The following is a 23471-nucleotide window of genomic DNA, read 5'->3' as shown; positions in this document are numbered from 1 at the left end:
TGCATGTCACTAAATGCTGCTTAATAGTACCTAACCGGGGTTGCTCCCCCCAGAGAGAGTTGCTAGTCCATATCATTTCTCACTTAAAACATGACAGGGCTTTTGGCGTTGGAAAATAACGCATTTACTTAAAATAAGACATTGACAAACACGACAAATGTTGTTTTCCCTTAAATTATTAAAATAACTAAGGTATTAGTCTAACAAAGTTTTTAAAATGTTTTTGAAGTACGTAGCTAAATACCGCGCACTAGTTCCTGCATCTATTAAATTAATAATGCGCTGGGTGTGTTTTATTGAAAATAAAACTAACAAAATACAACTAAATTATTTTATTAATGAAATCTTATTGGCTTAAAACTTTATACTAATTTGTCATACCCCCGTTTAAGTTACGGCACTTTACCCCGCTGATTAAGCAATTGAGGTTAGATACTTCATCCAGCCGCACAGGCCCGCAGCGGGGCGCCCGGGGCTATGCTAGAGTCCCAGAGCTGTGGTGTTAGACATCGACTTTTATTTCAATTAGACATATATTATTTTATACTATTTACGAATAAAACAGATTAACAAATAGACGTAATGTGCTTCCTGCCGGGGTGTGAATGCTGTCTGTCTGCTTGTCATACTCAGGACCAGCGGTTAAACGAGATGTTACACGCACTCTGCAACAATTTGTCAATTGACGCTTCCTTCTCATAGGCTTATCGCTCACGGCTCCAAAAGCTCTCGCGCCTACGACCCGTTTCCCACTGCCGCGGACATTAGCTGATCGACATGTCTAGACACGCGATACGCATAAATCTCCCCTAAAAACAGGATTGCTGTGTTTTTACCGTTATAAAATAGGACATTTTGTTAAAAAATAAACCGTTAACAATACACAACTACTGCTTTTACCATTCAAAACTGCCCGACTCTCTTTCCTCTCTAGCTAGAAAAGCTCGACGCGTCCGGTGACCCCTTAAAATTATTATGCCTTAAAACGTATTTAAAATGTCGCATTGGTAAATTCATATAATGTATTTTATTCTTTTAACGACTACTGATTCCAATTTTTGGTGCCATATGCTTTTATCTTGTAGGCCGTAGGATAGCTCTCTTTCTACCGGCTATAGGCCGTGGTACGTCTGGGCTATTATGCTTAAATTCTTTATTAATTAATGTTGGCTATGTGCTTTATAACACATTTTATACTTCTTTTACACACGTTTACTTATTGTATACACACTTTAAAGTTCCGAAAACGACTTGCCTCAGCTGTTTTCAATAAAAGACAGTGGTGTGTGGGTATCGTGGCTGCACGCACAAGCGCGACATGGAGAGTTATTTTAACAAGGATCGCCAGCGTTATTCCTTGATTCTTGTTGTCGAAATGCTTAAGATGTTTTATTTTAAATAACACATTAGCCGAAAAGAGTTTCATTGCTTAAAAACGACGAGGTTAAAGAGGCTTATTTGAAATAAAAGATCAGCATGTGTTGTCATACATCTTTTCAAGTTCTGTTTATACCTTTTGATTAACCATACGTAGATAAATTTAGCTAAATGTAGCTAAGCAATCCGGGGGTGTTGTGTTATAGATCGACTTTTATTTAAATTAGAAATAGATTATTTTACACTATTTACAAATAAGCATATAAAATATAGAATTAGTGTGCATTCTGCCAGAATGGCGGCATGCTTGTCACAATCCAGTCTAACGGTTCGCATCACGACAACAATTTCCGCTGGTAGCCATTTGACAGCTGCTTCACGCAACGAGCTGGCTCAATAAAGGAAATGCTGTGTGGATCTACGCGCGTGCGCCACACGAGAGTGAGAGCATGCATTCGTTTAAACAAGAATTAACCGCGTTATTTCCTGATTATTGCTATCGAAAATGCTCAGAGCGCTTTACTTTATTATTCACATTGACAGAAAAGTGCTTCATTACTTAAAAACATTACGGTTATAGGGGTTTTATTTGCTAAAACAGGCGCTCCGCCGACGTAGCCATTTTGAAAGGGGCGTCGGCGTGGGTGCGCATGCGCTAAACGCCGGACTAGCGATCGTCCATTCCGACCCGCGTTGTTCAAACAGAGTAGTCGCATGTGGCGGGTCTCCGGGATCGTTTCGTCCTATTTCTTCTAAAAGTTTGCCGCTTACATGCTTTCTCCAACCTGGTAAATATAACTAAAGTCTTTCGTGTTGGTTAAATGTAATGAGTGCTCGCTTCTTTTAAAACGACGGGGCTGTATGTTCATAGGTTTCGCTTGCACTTGTTTAAATTTGCTCTTCTGCTGCTTCTTTCGGGCATGTTTGTTTAAATTCACACTGCTTTTCTTTTAAAATAACACTAAGGGTTTTCTTCTTTTGGTGCTTTCTTCTTTAAAACATTTTGGTGCCTTCTTTTAAAATACGCCGCGGCGCTTACTAACAACACGCGGCTACTGGCCGGACGGACGCCCCCGCTGAACGTGTATGTGCTAGCTTGCCTTCATCCTGCTCTGTTTTATTATTCCTTAAAAACGTGATTTAAAAAAGCACATTAATAAAATACATGTAATGTATTTTTATTCTATTAAAGTTTAATCTCCCAAACCCCCCTATCGGCAACACGTGGCATAAGCATGTATTGATACCATATATGCGCATAAACCCTCGACCAATCAGAATGAAGGATCCGCCACTTCCTCTTATGACGCCAGAAGCGGAGATTTAAGCTCCGCCCAATGTACCACCTAACCTTTTTTTAAGCGGTTTGGAAAATGGATGGATGGATGGATGAACTCTGCAAAAACGAAAAGGAATTTTACAGGTCAAGACACATACCTCCTTTAAAAGCGGTGGTGGGCTTAACCAGCTTTTCCTGTCCAGAACATTCTTGGGTAGATTCTCCTTCAACCGGGTAAGGTAGCTCTGCCTGATGAAGGTGAGGTACTCTGTGTTTTCCCTGCAGACTGGCTGATTCCTTGTCATAAAACCCTTGATGAACCTGTGGATTGGAACCCAAATCCAAGCTTGCCATTTGTCACTGTCCGTATTACTAAAAATGGGGAACACTTATTTGTTTAACCCAGCATTCACAGTCTGACATTTCTAATCTATTATGATGCTTTTCTGCGGTGCCCCACTCATGCCATAAAAATTAAAATGACATATATTCTGGCCACATTTTATTCATTTGTCCTCATGATATAGTAAAACAAGGGTGAGTTTAACTATGTAGCCGGCTTACTGCCTAATGTATCATTTTCATTTAGACTACTAGAGTCTCACGCACTGGCCGTGAGCTCACTCCAAATTTTGAGAGCCTTATACCGTCCAAAATTTTGAGATCGTCCAGTATTAAATAAAATGCTGTGTTCCGTTTTGCACAATTACGGAGCGTGATTTGTCTCGTATTCACTATCTGACCCCCCCGCCCACTCTGCATATTTACTCGTGAGAGACGTTGTGTATTTGTTCAGATTGAAAGTGGCAACCTTTGGTTGGAATGACTTATAAATATATTCTTAAAAGTCTTTCATTGCAAGAAATTCTGACTAGCGAGATGTTCTAATGTAAGGAGCCCCACACTTATGTAGAACACTAAGACCCTGGGCGCTTCGCCGAACTAAATCATTCCCTAGTTTTAGTTAAATTGTGGGCACGTTTTACTAATTATTTCCCTCGTTTTGGTTAAATCGTTCCCATGATTTATTAATTCCCACAATATATTAAAACATGGCCACGATATAGAACGTATCGTAACGCTCTACATTAACTGCACTTTAATAAAGCATTCATTACGCATTAATAGAACATTCAGAGCACTGCCATAATACATTTATAATGCATTTATAGGACACTAATAGTCAGCATGTATCTATACCTGAACATCCTAAAATACCTTAACAGCTTTAATATACATTAATAACAAACATTATCAGATTAAATGATTATAATGTTTATTATCATATAATGTTTGTTTTTAGTGTACATTAAGGCTGTTGAGGTATGTTAGGATATTAAGGTATACTTACATGCTTCTTATGAATGCTCTATAAATGCAGTATGTAGGGGCACTGAATGTTTTATGAATGCATTATAAAGGTATCATGAAGGTGTAGTTAATGTAAAGCGTTACCAAATGTTTTTATCATTATGACATGAGTGAAGCTCCATACTTTTCAGATTAAAAACACAACCATACTGTCCCTAACAGTAATTAAATCTCTGCTTCCTGCTGATGTTGCAGCCACTATGTCACCTACTGAGAAGAGCACAGGAAGTGATCTGCTAACCTCCTGATGACCTTCACAGCCCAAGTCCTTCTTTGCCGCTCTCTCCTTGCCAGCAAAGCTCTCCAGCAGCTCTCGATTTTTGTGGCTGTGGAGATGCAAATATCAGAGAAGCGACATCACAAGAATGTGCGTCCAAATTCAAAGACTAAAACAGCTTACCTAGTACAAGTCTTAAAATGTAAGACTTGTGTCAAACGTAATATCTCGTTTTCTCTAATCACCAGAGAATGGAAAATTTGTAGTTTTAGAACCACTTAACCGTAGTGATCATAACATGGTTAAATATGAGGCTAATTTTAGTGTCCGAAGAGCAAAGTCCAAAACAAAAGTATACAGTGTTAGGAAGGCTAACTTTGATGGAATGAGACTGAAACTAGAAACTGTAAACTGGACGGAGTTAACAAAACTGTTGAAGAGCCATGGGAATTTTTTTAAAGTACAATATTGCAAGTACAACAGGGCTCCATACCTGTATCCAACTAAACTAAATCTAGGAACCTGCAATCAAGGTGGTTTACTAGTGAAATTAAGAATAAAGTCGGGAGGAAAAGGGCTCTGTTCTTCAAATGGAAAATACTTAGTGATGTCGGAATAAAGCAGGAGTATCTAAGTCTACAGGTTGAGTTAAAAAAGAATATTGGACTCGCTAAGAGGAATATTTAAAGGATGACATTAAAAGTTTCTTCCAATATTTTAACTCCAAAAGAGTTGTAAAAGCTGAAATCACTAATCTGCAGGATAGTAAGGCTCTTATAATTGAAAATAAATTGATATAGTTTATGAGTTTAATGATTGCTTTGCACAGGTACTCACTGTAGAGGACACGAGTAACATGTAGTGCAAGCTAAAACCCTGGGTTCCTTTAAATCAGAGCTAGATAAGATTTTAAGAACTATGGGCTATTAGTTGAGTTCTTAAATGAGCTTGATGGGCCGAATGGCCTCCTCTCATTTGTAAATTTCTTATGTTCTTATGTCCTAAACTATTAACAAACACCAAAAGGTTCTAAGGTTCTAAGATGGAATCAGCATAGCATGGTGCTCATGAGTATCAACTGGCATTATCGGGTCATCTTTGTAGTACTGTGGCATATATCTAAATTCAAGATGCCTATGAAACTTAAACATACTTCACTCTGCTCATAAAGCGTTAAAGGAAATAACAATAAAAACCAAATAAGAAAGTAGAGGAAAGGAGAATCTACCTGCATCCTTCTGCTTCAGGAACACCCCCTTGACCCGGTATCCCTTGTATTTTGCCTGGATCCTTGTGGCTATGGCGTGGAAAGTGTACAGAATATACAGGTGAATACAAGCAGTAGGCACTCATCTTTGGTCTCCCACAATGGGGAAATCTTCAGGAAGCCACCCACCCAGCTCATGTTTGCAAGTCTCGAAGGCGTCTTCAGTAGCAAAGAGGGTCCTGGGGTGACGGATGAAGATCTTGGTCCTGTGAAGCGACAGAGGGAGGAACAAGTACTTCCAGACCATCAGCAACAGTCCCACCTTGTGGTGTCCCTTCCATCTACAACCTAATACAGCCCCTCATCATGGCATCATGGTAAGTGACTACAGTCAGCCCTTGGACAACGAACATAATCCGTTCCAAATTCTGTACGTTAATCAAAATGTTCGCTAATCAAATTAATTTTTACCATAAGGAATAACGGGAAATGAAATAACCCGTTCCAGGTCTAGTATAAAAACCCACTCTTATTGGTAAATAATGCACGAAAGGTTTCTTTAAAAACGAAAAACAATAATATATATATAAAAAAAAAAACAATTATTTTACTTTGCATAATAAAGTTGACATCAGGGGCTTGCTGGAATGGACAGTAATCCCTTCCCAACACTTCACGGCTAAACCGTTTTTCGCATAAATGAGCGTTGGCTAGCGGTCACCGTCTTTGCGCGTAAAGAACAAAACAGAACGGGACCAAGCAGCTCTGCTGGGCAACCATCAGCTAACCCGGCTGAGTGGGTAAGCTCTTCGCATAAATCAGCGTTGGCTGGCAGCCTCCCGGTTTCCACGTAAAAAACAAAACTGAACGGGAGGAAGCGGCTCTGCAGCACGACCACTGGATAACTTGTTTGGCTAAATGTAATGAATGGAAAGGTTTGTACAGACCAGTAAAATTATGAATTAAGCAATCTATAAAATAAAAACTACGTAATCTGAAAAAGAAAAATGTAAACAAAACAAAGCGTGGGTACCGTTTATGAGGCTATAGAGTGGAGCGTTCAGTTAGTCCACCCAGAAAGCGCTCGCGGATGGCGCTCAGCCTCTCAGCCAGCTATTGAGTGACTGGCCGACGGTTCGCTGACCGCGTTTGTGTTCGTTGTTCAATATGAGAAAAAATGTTCGTTAAGTGCGTTGTTCGTTAATATAGACGTTCGTTAACCAAGGGCTGACTGTACCTTCGTTATAATGACCATTCTCAAGCACGATGGTAATAAAAAAAATAAATTTTCCGACCAATGCACACATTTATGACCAAATTTCGCCGGAGTAACAGGGATCTTGTTCATGAAGCACAAAAGAAATTGAGTATGGAAGGCTGAAGTGAAGCTGTAAGTAGAGAGTTGAGTGCCATATCCGCGGCGATAAAAAGAAAAATATCCCTGCGGTAACAGCAGGAATGGAGATGATCTTTACTATATTCCTGTGAGGATGGTAATAAAATGCATGGTAACACAGCAGTAATGGTAATGAAATTGCTAGTAAATGTTATATTAATTATCAGTCATTTTGTTCTGTTAAATTATTTCTTCTCACCCCAACACCACCTAGTGGTCGTGTTAAGTGAGTAACTCAATAATTAAGATATTTAAAGGCAAATATGGACACATTTAATTGTACACTGCACTGTTGATACGGGGTTGGGGTGGGTATGGTTTACATGTTTGCAAGGACAGATGGGAATGCAGATAGATATCATCCCCGTCCATCTCTCTAGTCATAAGCACATTCGCGATCACACCTAGACTACTGTGATTTTAGCGACCATTTCACTTAAACTTGTCGCTCAATCGGAATTCGATCGCTACACAATGAACAATTGTACTTGAATCTTATTATATTCACTGGAAAGCTTCCAACAAATTGACTTAGCTCACACACTTATTCAGGATGTTCAATACCACACCTGCCCATCTTGTACTCATCTGGCCGGTAGCCCAGATGTGTGACCAGCCTCTGCACACCTTCCGCAGGGTCACCTCTCCAGTGGGGCCAGGTGTCAGGGCACAGGGCTTTGTACCTGAGAACAACACAGTCAGGTGAAACATGTCCCTTTAGGGCTCAACTTCATTCTTTGCTCTGAACCTCAATACTGAGGTTAATATATCAGCAACAAGTCATTTCTCTTGCCACTTCAGGTTGGAAACAAAGGTGTTTTAGATTCACACAGTCATCTACCGACACAACTATACATCCCTCCTATACATGATTCATTTCTGCTGAATCACTATGTAAGTATTCCCAAGCATCTCCCATCTACATACCTCTGCAGAAAGACCTCGTATCGTCGTCTGTAGGCAAAGCCGGCCCGTCGGACTCTGAGGTGCTCCATCAGCCCCAGGTACTTCACCTGGTGTCTCACCAGAACGTCGTCAAAACGCCCTGCAGGAACACAGAGCTCATCAGATGGCGGCATCGAGAGCTAATGTGTGAGCGATGGTTCAAGGGCACCACAAACACAGCGTCAAACGGGCCTACCTAAAGCGTTACACACCTGGCTGCTTGGCATCGTTGGGTTTCAGGCAACGCACGTACCACGGCTCCTTGGACATGAGGATTTCTGTCAGGCCCATCAAGCTGCTCTTGAACTGAGTGGCTACCTACAAGTCAATAAGAGAGGGTGAGAAATTAAGTTTAAAAAAAAAAAACACCCTTTAAAGGGTAAAGAGTTACGTTCCATCGAGCAGGCCGCTGTTATACTGATCAATCAGGTTAAACCCTTTAAGAATGAAGCTTCTGCAGGGCAGGACTTAATCAGTTTTATGGAGTATCCAGCACCCAGCACAAACTGTTCAAACTGAGGTAAACGTGGAAAATGGAACAAAAGTACAGCTATAAACAAGGGAAGGATGATTCCTGGGTCTTCCTTTGTTTACCGTCTCAGGCCTCTTCTTGTTGTCGGGCTCCACAGCAGGGAAGCAGTGTTTGACGAGGGAATTCTTGGACTGTCGCATCACCTGGGTGCAGCACAAGTCATGCATCTCAGCTGGATCCTAACCCTGACACCAGTACACTTTGTACAATTACAGACAAGAACAGAGATACTTATCATCAAAGATAAGAAAAAAATGAATGAACAGTGATGACAATGGTAGAGTGATCATGAAATGGAACTATGATAACTGATAACTGTCGACACAGACAGACGTGAGCGGCGGTGCCCCTAGAGCAGAGGCGGCCCAGCCAGTTGACACTCAACAATCCCCTCCTCAATTATTCACTGTGAGACTTCTGGACTATGAATATTTCAGGACCCCAGCCCCACAAGCGATTGTGCGCCTGTTGGCTGCTGGTGACCTGAGAGAAACTCACATCTTTGATGTTCCTGTACAGCAAGTCGTTGTTTTTGTCCAGGAATCCTGAAACGAAACAGGGTGGGCCTTTCACTGCGGTTGCTGAACCTGTACATACATTTAAGTTAAGTTTGTCATGGTTACCTGTCTACAAATCACAAGTTATGCAGCAACTCCACCCCACAGACACAATGCTGTTCTGTGCCCATACCAGCAAATAGTTCCAATCATCAGCTTTACTTTAATGGTAATCACAGCGACATCAGGGGCTAAAGAGACCCCAAGGCAATAGTGTATGTCTAGAGGTGTAGTGTTGTGGAACGTTCCTCACCGACAACACAGTATGTCACCTCCCCAGCATAGTGCAGGAGGCGGAAATCGCCTCTCTGCAAGGTCTTCCGGGTCTTCTGATCAGCCAGTTTGTGTCTGCAGGCCATATCACACAAACATATAGGCATGGAGGCCATGTACAGACATATATTTGTCACTGACTTCTCAATTTTCAGCTATGTAACAGTTCAAGTGGCTGATGCAGTTTATGTAAATATCTGTATGCGCGTGCGTATAAGAAAAAAGCCATATGAATTCCAATCTGAGTGTTCACATTCAGGTCACATGGCCGCGAATCGGATGCGTGTCTGGTTTAGTACCACATATGAAAGTGACACAAATCTGATTTGAAAAGATAAGATTTGCATGTCCACACAGCCCTGCAAAGATCAGATCTGTGTCAGATTAAGGCAAAACATCCAATTTGAGTCACTTCAGCATGGCAGTGTGAACGTAGCCCAAGAAGCAGGACTGAAGTCCCACGAAGCAGGGAAGGAGCCCTTCATCAAGGAGAAGCAGGGAAGAACCAGGCTGCAGTTTGCAAAAAATATAAACAATTGAAACCAGACATGCACTTCAGTAAAAGACACGAAACTTTTTTTTCTCACTGTTAAACATTAAATCAGAGTAAAATTTTTCGGTTTTAGGTCAGTTTTAGGTCAGTTAGGATCACCAATTTTTTTTTTGTAATGGTTAAATGTCAGAATAAAGAGAGAGATAATTTTAATTATTATTTATTACTACTTTTTATTTTTATAACTTTCATCAAAGTCAGAAGTTTACATACACTAATTAAGTTCATTATGTCTTTAAATAACACAGAACATTCCAGGTGATTCCACTGGCTTTAGAAACTTTTGATTGGTTAATTGACACCAATTCATTAATTGGTGGTACACGTGTGGATGTATTTAAAGGCACATCTCAACACAGAGTCTCGTTCTGTGACATCATGAGAAAATCAAGAGAGATTAACCAAGGTGTCAGGAAAAGAATCATGGACCTCCAGAAGTCCTTAGTACAATTCCCAGAAGCCTGAAAGTGCCTGTGTTATCTGTTCAAACAATAATAGCAAGAATAAACATCATGAATGAATACAGCCATCATACGGCTCAGGAAGGATGGACGGATGGATTGACGGATAGATAGATAGATAGATAGATGTTTCATTGTAATTTTAAGTACAATGAGATTTAGTTTGGAACATGCCAGCAGAAGTACAGTATATTTACAATGAAATAGATTCTGAGGCATAAAATAGAATTTGAGTCCCAGAGATGTAAGCATGTTTTGGTGCGAAATGTCGAAATCAACCCCAGGAGGACAGCAAAAGACCTCGTGAAGATGCTGCCTGAAACTGGTAAGATAGTGTCATTATCCACAGTAAAATGATCCTCTACTGACATGAGCTGAACCACCACAATTAGCGAGTTGAAAGCCATCGCTTAAAAACCGCCGTAAAAAAAAACAGACTACAGTTTGCAACTGCATATGAGGACAAAGATCTTAATTTTTGGAAACATGTCCTGTGGTCTGATGAATTGAACAGTTTGCCCATAATGATCAACGGTGTATTTGGAGGGAAAAGGGGGAAGCTTGCAAGCCTCAGAACACCATCCCAACCGTGAGGTATTGGGGTGGCAGCATCATGCTGGGGGGCTCCTTTGCTGCAGGAGGGACTGGTGCACTTCACAAACTAGATGGCATCATGAGAAAAGGAAATTATGTGGATCTAGGAAGTAAAATCAGCCAGGAAGTTAAAGCTTGGGTACAAATGGATCTTTCAAATGGACAATGACCCCCAAATATCCATCCATCCATCCATTTTCCAAACCACTTATCCTACTGGATCGCGGGGGGTCCGGAGCCTATTCCGGAAGCTATGGGCACAAGCCAGGGAACAACCCAGGATGGGTGGCCAGCCCATCGCAGGGCACACTCACACACCATTCACTCACACATGCACACCTACGGGCAATTTAGCAACTCCAGTTAGCTTCAGCATGTTTTTGGAACTGTGGGGGGAATCCGGAGTACCCAGAGGAAACCCCACGACGACATGGGGAGAACATGCAAACTCCACACACATGTGACCCAGGCGGAGACTCGAACCCGGGTCTCAGAGGTGTGACGCAACAGTGCTAACCACTGCACAACCATGCCGCCCCAACCCCATATATATGTCCAAATTAATTACAAAGCGGCTTAAGGACAACAAAGTCAAGGTATTATAGTGGCCGTCACAAAGCCCCGACCTCAATCCTACATACAGTTTGTGGGCAGCACTGAAAAGGCGAGTGTGAGCAAGAAGGCTTACGAACTGACTCTGTTACAGCAGTTCTGTCATGAGGAATGACAGTAGTCATTAGAATTGGAGCTGCCAATAGTCCGGCAAACTATCGTGAGAAGCTTGTGGGAGGACATACCCAAAGTGTTTGGCCCCAGTGAAACCGTTTCAAGGCAATGCTACTAAATACTAAGGAAGTGTATTTAAATTTTTGACTTTGATTAAAGTGATAAAAAAAAAAATCTCTATAAAGTTATCTGTCTGACTTTATACTTCTGACATTTAACAAATACAAAAAAAAACTGGGGATCCTAACTGACCTAAAACAGAAAAAGTTGCTTTGATTTAATGTTCGACAGCGAGGAGAAAAACTTTTTGTGTATTTGTAGTGTATATGTTTAGTGTATGTAAACTTCTGGTTTCAACTGAATTGTTCACAAACACACACCCATAAACTGAGAAACGAGTAAAGACAAAAAAGTCGGTTTCTTAATTTTTTTGCACAGCTGTATGTGTTTGTATGTATGCGGGTATATGCCTGTGTTTGGCCACTAGAGGCACTCACGTAACAAAGTGAGGATGCCTTCCCATTTTCTCCTCAAGCTTGGTGAGGAAGGTGAGATCAGAGGCTTCCCCCGGTCGCAGGCATTCCTCGTCCTCGAAGGGAGACAGATGGAGAAACAGCGGCATCATTGTATCATGTTACATGTCTGTCTCAATTTTAAGAAACCTATAATGTTCAGATCACCTTCATATTTATTTGATCACTGTATTTATATATTCTTTATTATTGAATTTGACTGATTTATTATGTTTTAAAAGAGGCGGACTTTTCTTAGTGTTGCCTGTATGACAAACTAAAAGTTCTACCGCCTATGACGCCAATCTTTGATGTCAGATTTTTGGGTCTTTGTCGTCTTTTGCATTCCAGGTTGCTCCACCCCCTGTGTCCAGGCAGGGTGTGCTCACCAAGACGGAGATTATCCCATGGTGTTTCTCCTCCACCAGGTCACAGATAATCTTGTTGTTGAAGAACGGAACAGGCTCCCACTGCAATCAACATGGACAACATAGAGAACATAGACTTTAAACAGACTCAACGACCAAGACACCACACAATGACTCTCTGCAGCAGACAGGATGCAGCACTGGGTAAACATAAAGAGGTGCTTACTTCAATCCCTTCCATATCATACTCCTCCTGCTCCGACTTGAGTGTCAGCTGAATGAAGAGCTGCTGAAGTTTCTCATTGCAGTAGTTGATGCAGAACTGTTCAAAGCTGGAGGCATAAACACACACGCGACAGATCAAAATGTGTGCCAGAAGTATCTAATTATGCTCCTTGGAAGTGGGAGAGCAGGTTGTAAACCGTGCAGGTCATGGAGGTTTTAGCAGCCAGCAGTAATATTGGAAAGTGGGATAGTACTTTAATTTTACCATACAATTAATGAGGCAAGCAGGAAGATAATGCTTGTAAGGCAGAATAATACCAGGATCCTTCATGTAAAAGGCCAGCCGCATATTGCATAAATGATGCAACAGGGCCTGGACTAGAAGAGGAGATTCTCACAAATGTCTCTCACCTGTTGATGTTAAACACTTCAAAACCATAGATGTCCAGCAGCCCAATGACAGTTTTCCTGGTAGAATCCTACAGAGTGAACCACAGAAACAAGCAATCAATTTCCATAACTACCCCTATAACTTCCCCCAAAATCCTTTGTTTTTATATTAGTAATAATAGTACTGGCTTGCCAAGTGTTAGGATTCCAGTTTCAGTTTGTCTTTGGTGGATTTTCGGGGAAAACACTTCAACAAAAGATTTACTTCCCATCAGTATGTGAAGCTGCGAAATAGGACAATCTTTACTTGTTTGGGTGAACTTGTTTGAATATGATCTTTAATTTTGCATGAGGTCAAGGATACTAAACTCTGAGCTTAAAAGGTTGGACATTTAATACAACCGCTACTCCACATACATTTTCTTTACTGAAGTAGCTATACAAGTAATCTTACACTTCAGGTGTTAAATCAAGTATTCATTTAAAAAATTCAGTTGAAGATCCTAGGAGATTTTGGGATTCCAGGAGGGAGACTGGCCACCTATGGACTGAGTGGTGTTCAGGAGACCTCACCTTGTTTGCTAAAGACTCGTTGATCTTGTTCACCAGCCATGTGAAAGTGCGGCCATAGATTGCTTTAGCCAAAGCATTTCTGGCATAGACTGCATGGTCCACTGTGAAAGGGCTGAGGACCTGGAAACCACAAGGGACAGGATTGACTATTTTTTTGTCGGACCCAGGGACTGTAAGTGATCGACTAGCTCTCTGTCTGCACAGCATGACATCAGTAGACTGGCTTTGACAAACTAACTTGGATGACTTGTATTTTTAAGCATTCAAACTTGTACTGAAGCAATTCACGGTAACTGACACTACACAATAATGGGTGATACTCATTATAAATATAGTGCTTCTGAATATGTACAATGAACTGGTGCTTTTTGATATATTATTTCTGTATTTGGTGATCAGACTCATCAAACAAACACCAGATGGACTGAAAAGGTAGCATTCTTTACCTCCTCTGCCCTGGCCTCAATCTTCCGGTGAGTCAGGCCCTCCCGCAGCACTAGCATTGGGACCCCTAGCAACTGGACATGAAGGTAAGGACCAAACAGAAGAATGGACTTTTACAATACCATCAACATGGAAAGCATGGCGGCATCTTGTAAAAGCTGAATAAATAATACAAGGTTTAATTATGACAGAACGAGGGTTTGGTTTGTATCTTATCTTGAATTTATAACAGTATTGTTGTACTGTTCACACAAAAGCGAGTCTACAGGTTTGGTGAGAAAACCATTTGCTGTCATTATTGCCTGGTTTAGCCCAATGGGATCCAGTAAAATAACTAATGGGAAGTGGAAATCCAGTGACATTCCCAAGAGTAAATTCCCATTCACATCCAGAGGCTCCTTACCTGTACAATCCGGTACAATCGAGTGAGCATTTTACCTTGGAAAGCCAATGCAACTCTGTGTTGCTGTTCAAAGCGGCGTATCCCCGATAATCCGTCGTAAACTGAATGTTTCCAAGATGCAGGACGCTGGCGATGATCCCAAACAGGTGCTGCATCACAGCCAGATGATAAGCGGGTGAAAAACTCACAGCGACACCAGCCGGCAAGCAGGATAACACAGAAACATGACATGCAAAATGCTCAAACTAATCCGTTCAGCCCAGGTGTCTGAATTCATAGGTACAGCTTCACCTCCATTGCACCCTCGCTGATATCGATGACGGAGAGAGCTTTGCGTACGGTCTTCCAGTCATTCTTGTCATTGATGGAGCTCACCCTGGCACAATCCCCCTTTTATAAGACCAAAAGGAAGAAGTCAAACCAGTCTCCAAAGCATGTGTTGGATTATAGTGCTGTCAAAAACCTGTGACTGTGGCATAACCCTGACCACACAGAGATTTAGGATCAAATAGATCAAATATATGACCAAAGACATTTGACTTCTATATGTGTGTGACTGGCAGTGATTCGAAGGCTAGTAAAAGTATTCCAATCCTCCAGGTCCATTTGATCAAGGTGTCCACATTTCTGACACTTACCTGTACTAGGTAGCTGTACTTCTGGCAATCCCGCACCAGACCCAACCAACGCAACATCTCGTCTTCCGCCCCCTCCATCAGCTGGTAGAAGATGTGGAAGTTCCTCTCACCATGGTTCTGATGGACCACGCGGGACTTCTCCAGCAAATAGCTGAGGATGTGCCCACCTACTGCCTCCCCCTTAGAATCAACTGGAGTTTAGACTTCAATAAACAATGCAGACAGATTTCTCCAAAAACTGGTCGGCCCTTTCTGTACCTGGTGGTCAAACTGGATGTCCATGTACTTCCCGAAGCGACTGGAGTTGTCATTCTTCAGTGTTTTGGCATTGCCGAAGGCCTGCAAAAATAAAGGAAGGTGTCAGAAGCGCTAATATTTATTGATCCATAGGCTCTTCTGCACTAGCTGAAATACTGGACGGTTCGCACGTGACCCTCTGACCTCCAGAACAGGGTTAGATAGGAGAAGCCTGTCCCTCACAGTATCCAACAGTTTGGTTTTTGGGCAGCTGACCGCATAGAACTGCAGGATCTTCTTGGAGGCCTCTGTTTTGCCAGCCCCACTTTCTCCAGAGATGAGTATAAAGTGATTGTTGCTCTCCATTATCATAGTGCGGTAGGCGTTGTCCGCCAGGGCGTAGCTGGACAAGACAAACCCTACACAGTCATTCTGGTATCTACATAATTTAAATGTACCATTTTTAGCAGAATTATTGGACATCACTTTCCAAACTTTGTTAGTGGTGAACACACAAGTTTAGGCCTAATATACACAAACATGCAAACAAAACTGATGCAACAAAAGGATTTTCAGGTGTGAACACAAACACATGTTTTCATAAGACATATTTTCTCTGGTGTCTCATTTTCCGTATCTATCCATTATCTGAGATCACGCACGCACTCCTTGTCACTGTAACATGGCAGAATACTCACAGATGAGGAGGGAGTTCAAAGAAGTTGACACCCATGTAAATATCCATCTGCTTTTTCGTATAGATGTTGAGCTCTTTGTACGGGTTGACGGACACGAGCAGAGTGCCGATGTATGTCTGAGGGAGAGAGCTGCAAGATGAGTTCTTTCCTTCTGCATACCATAATACCACAGCTATAGCATGGTGAGTCAGGACAGATAGGGGTTAGAGTAGAGGATTGACATAAGATTTAAAAAAATGACAATACAGATTGTAGGGGTGTAACAATGTACTGTGGCACAAAATCATTCCTTAATTTCAACGGTAGAGGGCGCAAAATGCATAATGTCAGTTTTACTTTGAGATTTTATTTTTTGCATTTTGCACTGGTGCCTGCAGAATAAGGAAAAAATGCAAGAAAAATGGTTTGAAACCAGCCTTTTTTTTTTGTAAATGTACAGGTCCAAAAAGGAATAAATAAGAACTGTGAGATATTAGTTTGGTTTCAGTCTCATTTTGTTGAACATTTTGTGAGTGTATCAAACCATGGGCCCTGAGCTATTTACCGAACCCAATCGTGAGTAGAGGGTAGAGAACAAACCTCAAATTACTATGGCCAAAGCAATAATACCGTTAGAGAAACCCACCAATTTCCCCCAGAAAAATAAATAGCAATAACAAAAAGAGTAATAATAATAAGATTATTAGTCATTCAAAGCAAGAGACTCACATAAATGAGATTCTCATTGAAACGCTTCCTCAAGTTGTCCAGGAAGGCACTCTCACTCGTGAAGGCATCCAGCAACACAAAGTCCTGGATACCCACTCTATCACGGGCTGTCAGCGCGCCCTCCATGTCCAGCAGGGTCCTGCTGCCGCGTATCTCCTGGCTCTGCAGAAACCCATAACAAGTCAACCTCGGGAGCTCCGTAAGCAAGTCACCAGATGGGCCGGGACATGTAAGGTTTTCTTTACATTCCAGAAAGAAAACAGCTGTTGTTTTTTGTGTTTTGATTTGTGTCTGTGCCCTGGGCACTAATGGCCAAGAAAGTAACGATCCCAATTCACACCTTTGTGGGCCACAAATTCTAAAATATACAACTGTACTGTATAAACTGGCAAAAGCATGTAAACTACAGAAATCCTTTGGTATTACAGTGTCATAAATGAATAATTGCATGCGATGCAACAGGAAGGTTGAAGGACGCACCTCTTCTTGTAGGCATCCTGTTTGCCTCACACTTATCACTTTTTGCCCGGTATGTGTCACCAGGATCACTGATCCATCTCAGTCCCCATGTCAGGCGAGGAAAGCTCAATCTAAGCCCAGTCTGAAGGACTCCTGGCCACTATCAGTCAGCCTCCAATGACTGTCCATCTACCATTGTTTGTAAGGAAAAACCTGAAGGTGAACTAAACCAGACCCTCCTGCTAGGAGTGTGAATCTCAGGACGGGACATATTATCTAATCTGCTTCCGTGTTCCATGTAACTCCGAAGCAATTACTCACTTGTCAGACAAGGGGGGGGGGGTTAGGTACAGTACAACTATTCCACTCCGCTCAAGGCTGATTTAAACTTCTACACAGAATCTACACCATCTGTACGGTGTAGCTGCATACCCTGTACAGTACCCTGCAGTTGCTTTTCAGGGGAGGTGCACGTCAGGCGACGGCATAAACTACGTGTGCAGTATATACCGTGCTTACGCAGATTCTATATTAAGTATAAATCAGCTTTTACTCCGAATCCCTAAATAAAAGTATTTAATTTAATAGCTAATGGAAATTTGCCATACAAAACCATCTGCTATACAAAAAAAATGATGATATTAAAATGAAAGTTCAGTTTATAAATTAGCAGTAGTCCCACACACACAAGGTTACTATGCCAAAACCATCATTCCTTGACATGGATTCTGGTAGATGGATGAGCGCTCACCCCCATCACTCCTGTGTGCCAGTTTCTGTGCTTCCGTCTACTGCAAAGCCCACCAAGCTGCACGTGTGCCAACACACTATCATGTCATCAGTTACCTGTGCATTATTCAGGCCCCCGGAGATTAAACTCCATGCCACACAATTTCACTGGTCTGCTGGCTGGTAAAAGAAGCCACCAGCCTTCAAAGCTTCTGACTTCCCCGGTTAATATGGCTCAAATTACTGGATACAAGATGTTTACACCAAGAATGTGCATTAATGTGGTCGCGTGCCTCATTCCGCCCATCACTGCATCTCTCGCAAGTCAATCCAAAACATCGAACCTGAAGTTGAATCTCCCTACCTTCAGTGATAATGCCTCTTCTCTAGCAAAGAGCTCCTCTGTCTCTGTCTAAGGGAGCATACTTGATCATTCCCAGCCAAAAAAAAACATGGAAGGAAGCACTGAGATATGTAGCCACACCACTTCCACCAATAGGAAACCATTATATTTTCTGGTCATGGGGGTTAAGGGGGGTGCCCGGATTCATCGTGATGTGCTAGGGTGAAATATCATTATACAACACACACCACGGCCACTGTGAAATACAGTGCAACTTTTTAGATAATTTTCTCAGTACAGTTTTTGGTGTTTTTTTGCTGCTTTTAAGATAATTTGGGTTTGAGGAGAAAAAGAAAAAGAAAGAAAACATTGTAGCAGGTTCAGAATGAAGTAGGATATTTATATTCCGTTTTTGTTAAAAATATGCTTTATTCATTCGTTTTATCACATGAACGTACAGTTTCTGAGACACGCCCCGTTCACTGTGAGCCCCAGTACGCACCCCCACCCCTGCCAGTCTAATCCAGCTCATATTTATAGGAAAACTGCTATTTTCACTCACAGGAAAGTGCCAGTTACAGTCATGAGACAGAAGATGCCAAAGGACAAGGCCACAATGCTCGATTCATCACTTTTTACAAATTATTTTTATCTGGATTTCCTGATTTCATTTTTACAGGAAAGGAAACACACACTACTGAGCATATGCTCTCTTTCTCACACACAGACACACACACACACACACAAACCTATACTCATATCTTTGTGGGGACTCTCCATTCATTTTTATGGGCAAAACCCTAATCCTAGCAATGACGACCTTAACCCCTACCCAGCCCTAACCTTAACCATAAGTAACCACACAAAATACAAGTATTGGCATTTTTAGTTTTTTGATTGCAGCCACATATTTTTATAAAATCAAATTTCCACTTATAGGGACCAAAAAATGGTCCCCGCAATGTCAAAAATAACAGGTTTTTATCACATTGTGGGCACATTTGGTCCTCACAACGTAATGTGTATCTGAACCACACACACACGCACACACAGACTAACACACACCGACACTTGTAGGCACCCTCACATCTTACATGTATGTCCGCTATGCCAGAGGGTTGTGGGCAGTGAATCAAGCAAGTTTTCTGGCCCCTTCCTGGCCCCCACCTCCCAAGCTGGCCTATTAGAAGACCTGATTATGGTCCAATTTAGTTAATAACATGACCACACAAAGTCGCCCTGTCCAACTGCAGAGAGAGGCTGTCTGACCCAACACTCACTGGCACAGAGGATTTCTCCCATAATCACATTCGACCGTGTCCCTGCAACCCCTTTAAAATGAGGGGTATCTAGGAGGGGCGAAGAAGGAACCACGCTCTCCATGCCTTATCGCTGTGAGAACGTTGGTTGACATTTCTGACCAAGGTCAGATCTTTCGAAATGCAATGTCAGGGGCCTCCAGCAGTCCACATTTGGGTCTTGTGAATGGCCCCAGGGTTCAAAGCAGGGCAAAATGGTCAGAAGGGACATTCACTGCAGTTGTCATCATCTGAATTCAACTGGGCTCATCCATTGGACCTTTAATTAAGATGCTTAAACACATTTAAAAAAAATTATATAACTGGGGCAGAGTAGCTGTATAACTGGGCCAGATAAATATACATTGCAATGTGTTAAGCTTTGGAAGTAACAAGCAGGCAGGTATGGAAGATTATAAGCACAAAAATTCAAATGGCAATTCATTTTGCAATTGTCAATTCAATATTCAACCAGAGCATGCATTTGTCATTTCAATATTTAATCTGTGCATGTAATTTGAAAATATATTTTGCAATCGGCAATTCAATGTGCAAAGTGCCTATGAAATCCTTAATTAATTTCATAATGTTTTGAATAAAAAATAGAATGACAATTCACTGAATTGCATTTCGTTTTGCCATGGGCTTTTTGCCTCTTTATTCAAATGGCAATTCATTTGGCAATTGTCAATTCAATATTCAATCAGAGCATGCATTTGTCATTTCAATATTTAATCTGTGCATGTAATTTGAAAATACATTCTGCAATCGGCATTTCAATGTGCAAAGTGCTTATGAAATCCTTAATTCATTTAAAAATATTTTGAATAACAAATAGAATAACAAATCACTGAATTGCATTTCGTATTACCATGGGCTTTTTGCCTCTTTATTCAAATGGCAATGGCGTCCCCGGGAATTGCATTGCATGTTGGGGAGAAAACTCAATTTGCAATTCCCAACTGTCAGACCGCTCATCAAGGTGGACCTTCATTAACGACGTCACTTCCTTGTTTAGGGCCTCGCTACCATTCAACGGATTTGTTCGTTTAGTTAGAATGAGTAAACCCCCTTTATCTTCTTTATTATTATTATTTTTTTTTTAATTATTATTTATTATTTGTAATAATTATAACTAGTTGCACTTTTCCTTATTTGATTGTAACATGCTGATTATATCATTGCAATAACATGCTTTTACCACAGGAGGTGTGATATATTGTTATGTAGACTTTTATAAGTAACTGTTTGTTTGAGTTTGTAATTGTTTTGCTCTAAATAAAGTTCTTTAAAACGTAAAAAAAAAAAGTTAGAATGAGTAATGGCGGCAGAAGAGCTTGCAGTAAATATTTCTGCCTTAGCAGATGACATGGAAATTAATCGGGTATCAGCAGTAGATGCGTTTGATAGGTTGTTTGTGCTGTCACAGAGGGTAGAGGAACTTACAATCTTAACTGGACTTGATACGAGAAGGGTGCAAACTAATGTAGCTCAGGCGTTACATCGAGTCACGCAGTTGGTTACCCTCTGTGACAACACAAACAACCTATCAAACGCATCTACTGCTGATACCCGATTAATTTCCATGTCATCTGCTAAGGCAGAAATATTTACTGCAAGCTCTTCTGCCGCCATTACTCATTCTAACTAAACGAACAAATCCGTTGAATGGTAGCGAGGCCCTAAACAAGGAAGTGACGTCGTTAATGAAGGTCCACCTTGATGAGCGGTCTGACAGTTGGGAATTGCAAATTGAGTTTTCTCCCCAACATGCAATGCAATTCCCGGGGACGCCATTGCCATTTGAATAAAGAGGCAAAAAGCCCATGGTAATACGAAATGCAATTCAGTGATTTGTTATTCTATTTGTTATTCAAAATATTTTTAAATGAATTAAGGATTTCATAAGCACTTTGCACACTGAAATGCCGATTGCAGAATGTATTTTCAAATTACATGCACAGATTAAATATTGAAATGACAAATGCATGCTCTGATTGAATATTGAATTGACAATTGCCAAATGAATTTCCATTTGAATAAAGAGGCAAAAAGCCCATGGCAAAACGAAATGCAATTCAGTGAATTGTCATTCTATTTTTTATTCAAAACATTATGAAATTAATTAAGGATTTCATAGGCACTTTGCACATTGAATTGCCGATTGCAGAATATATTTTCAAATTACATGCACAGATTAAATATTGAAATGACAAATGCATGCTCTGGTTGAATATTGAATTGACAATTGCAAAATGAATTGCCATTTGAATTTTTGTGCTTATAATCTTCCATAGGCAGGTAGTATAAAAAGCAAATAAAGCAAATTAAAAATGAACAGTTTTACCTCACATTTCTTTTTCCATATGTCATCTTATATAAGACTCAAACTCCAAACTCAAATCACGATTCACCTAATGGAGGGAGGAAATCGGACCCCTAGAGGACACGCCCAGAAACATGCAAACTCCACCCACGTTCAGAGCAAACTCCTTTAGGTGAGTGATGTGTCATGCTTCAAATTGTCATGTACCGTTTTTAATGATTTCATAACATTGTTCTTCAGTGTCTATTGAATTTCCATTTTCCATTGTCATGTGTAAGTAATGCTGAGGAATTGATTATCATATTTATAGTTTTGTCCTGGAAATGTTTCGCCTACCCATGACATTTGCCTGGCATTTGAGTTACTGGGGCACAGACAAGACACATAGTCACAGACAGACCAACAGAGACAGACAGACAGACAGTGACAGACAGACAGATGGAAAAGGAGAAACTATAAAGAGACACAGAGAGACAAAATTCATGGAGAAATGGAGCTTAAACAGTGGGTGGATGGACGCATGAGGCAGAATTGTGACCTCATTTCAATTTCAGACTTAGCATCGTAGGTGGAGCAGCTATTTCACCAACCTCACCTGGTCTATGAGGCTGTGTCACAGCCTGAATCCCTTCATTTGGGCTATGAGAGGTGTGGGATCCAGTTACTAGAAGACAAAGAGACCCCCATCACCTGCAACTGATACCTCTAATCCACCCCCACCCCCTTTTACTCTCTTTCTCCCACAAAAGTGCCCATGTCTTCACATCACTCAGGACAATCCATTTCCAAGGTAACAGTACCATTAGAAACACAGGGGTCTCCATTCCATCGGTCTGTTACAGGGCCAGCAGTTAAAATGGATTTATACATTATCAGTAATCAGGACAGATAAATGTGCACACGTACCTTTATGCTCTGGCTTAGCGAAGGTCTCAGATATGACAGCAAGTCACAAAAGCATCAGGGGGTCTCTCTGAAGCACTTCCATTAGCGGTAGCTCAATTCCTTTTGCTACATTTCTAAAAAAGTTCTCAAACTCGTTCTGTTAGCGTGCTAAACGATCAGACTGCAAGTTTACAGACACCTTGCTCTATATTGGCCTCATAGTTACTGCAAACACACAGATCACAATTCAGACAACTTCCCTGGTAATCAGTATCCTAGTGTCCTATATAACAAGATGAATACCTCTATGTCCACATCCTTTTAAGTTTTCAGTCAGTCCTGGCGTTCCCCAAATGATCTACATCTGTTACTCTCTCTGTACACAAATCAGTCTCTTCAGACAGCTGCCCACACGCTCCTGCTGGCTACAAGTGCCTGCTTCATCCAGATCCATGAAATCCCTTAGCTGCTCCACGTGTGCCATAGTCAGCCCCTTCTCCACATGCCTGTCATTGGGCGTGAGAGTAGGAAAGACTGGGGCTTCTCCCTGGCCCAGCACGCAGCACCAGGCCTAGATCTCAGCTCAGAGGGATGCAGACCTTACTCAGTGCTTACCTGTGTGTGCGTGGGCACGCCTCCTCTCCGTGTAACATAAGGACGCCGAAACACTATCACCCGTTCTGTGGCAGCTCCACTTCATCCATAGTCTGCTACTGATCTTTGATTAGACAGATACGTTACTGGCTA

The 23471-nt window shown here is 41.4% G+C and overlaps 1 protein-coding gene and 1 long non-coding RNA gene across 5 annotated transcripts in view; one reads left to right on the top strand and one right to left on the bottom strand.

The window, feature by feature from the left end:
- The window catches only part of myo1hb (myosin IHb), a 39747-nt gene that overhangs the window by 11158 nt on the left and 5118 nt on the right, over positions 1–23471 (bottom strand). The window contains exons 1-24 of one of the 3 annotated variants that reach the window (XM_049019167.1): positions 18237–18304; positions 16685–16846; positions 15977–16092; positions 15483–15681; positions 15300–15380; positions 15042–15221; positions 14695–14793; positions 14439–14552; positions 14003–14074; positions 13557–13676; positions 13005–13072; positions 12595–12700; positions 12390–12470; positions 11986–12077; positions 9135–9229; positions 8823–8869; positions 8387–8467; positions 8005–8110; positions 7775–7892; positions 7417–7530; positions 5641–5717; positions 5473–5541; positions 4269–4353; positions 2815–2977 (exon numbers count right to left, since the gene is read on the bottom strand). In XM_049019167.1, coding sequence (XP_048875124.1) covers positions 2815–2977; positions 4269–4353; positions 5473–5541; positions 5641–5717; positions 7417–7530; positions 7775–7892; positions 8005–8110; positions 8387–8467; positions 8823–8869; positions 9135–9229; positions 11986–12077; positions 12390–12470; positions 12595–12700; positions 13005–13072; positions 13557–13676; positions 14003–14074; positions 14439–14552; positions 14695–14793; positions 15042–15221; positions 15300–15380; positions 15483–15681; positions 15977–16092; positions 16685–16810 — 2409 coding nt within the window. In that variant the 5' untranslated portion in view covers positions 16811–16846; positions 18237–18304. Of the gene's footprint in view, positions 1–2814; positions 2978–4268; positions 4354–5472; positions 5542–5640; positions 5718–7416; positions 7531–7774; positions 7893–8004; positions 8111–8386; positions 8468–8822; positions 8870–9134; positions 9230–11985; positions 12078–12389; positions 12471–12594; positions 12701–13004; positions 13073–13556; positions 13677–14002; positions 14075–14438; positions 14553–14694; positions 14794–15041; positions 15222–15299; positions 15381–15482; positions 15682–15976; positions 16093–16684; positions 16847–17164; positions 17329–18236; positions 18305–23471 lie in introns of those variants that run through there. The other 2 variants (XM_049019168.1, XM_049019166.1) reach the window with 2 other exon arrangements.
- On the top strand, positions 5696–13996 carry LOC125745905 (uncharacterized). Of its 2 annotated transcripts, none has more exons than XR_007398805.1 (3): positions 5696–5828; positions 12352–12586; positions 13593–13996. It is a non-coding gene; the product is annotated as an uncharacterized LOC125745905 (long non-coding RNA). The 2 variants fall into 2 exon arrangements; XR_007398804.1 differs by lacking the exon at positions 5696–5828 and adding an exon at positions 7888–8130.

Source organism: Brienomyrus brachyistius, chromosome 7 (genome assembly GCF_023856365.1).
Source record: "Brienomyrus brachyistius isolate T26 chromosome 7, BBRACH_0.4, whole genome shotgun sequence".
NCBI classification, from domain to species: domain Eukaryota; kingdom Metazoa; phylum Chordata; class Actinopteri; order Osteoglossiformes; family Mormyridae; genus Brienomyrus; species Brienomyrus brachyistius.
The sequence above is the reverse complement of the archived record's forward strand: the minus strand, read 5'-3'. Positions and strand labels throughout refer to the sequence as shown.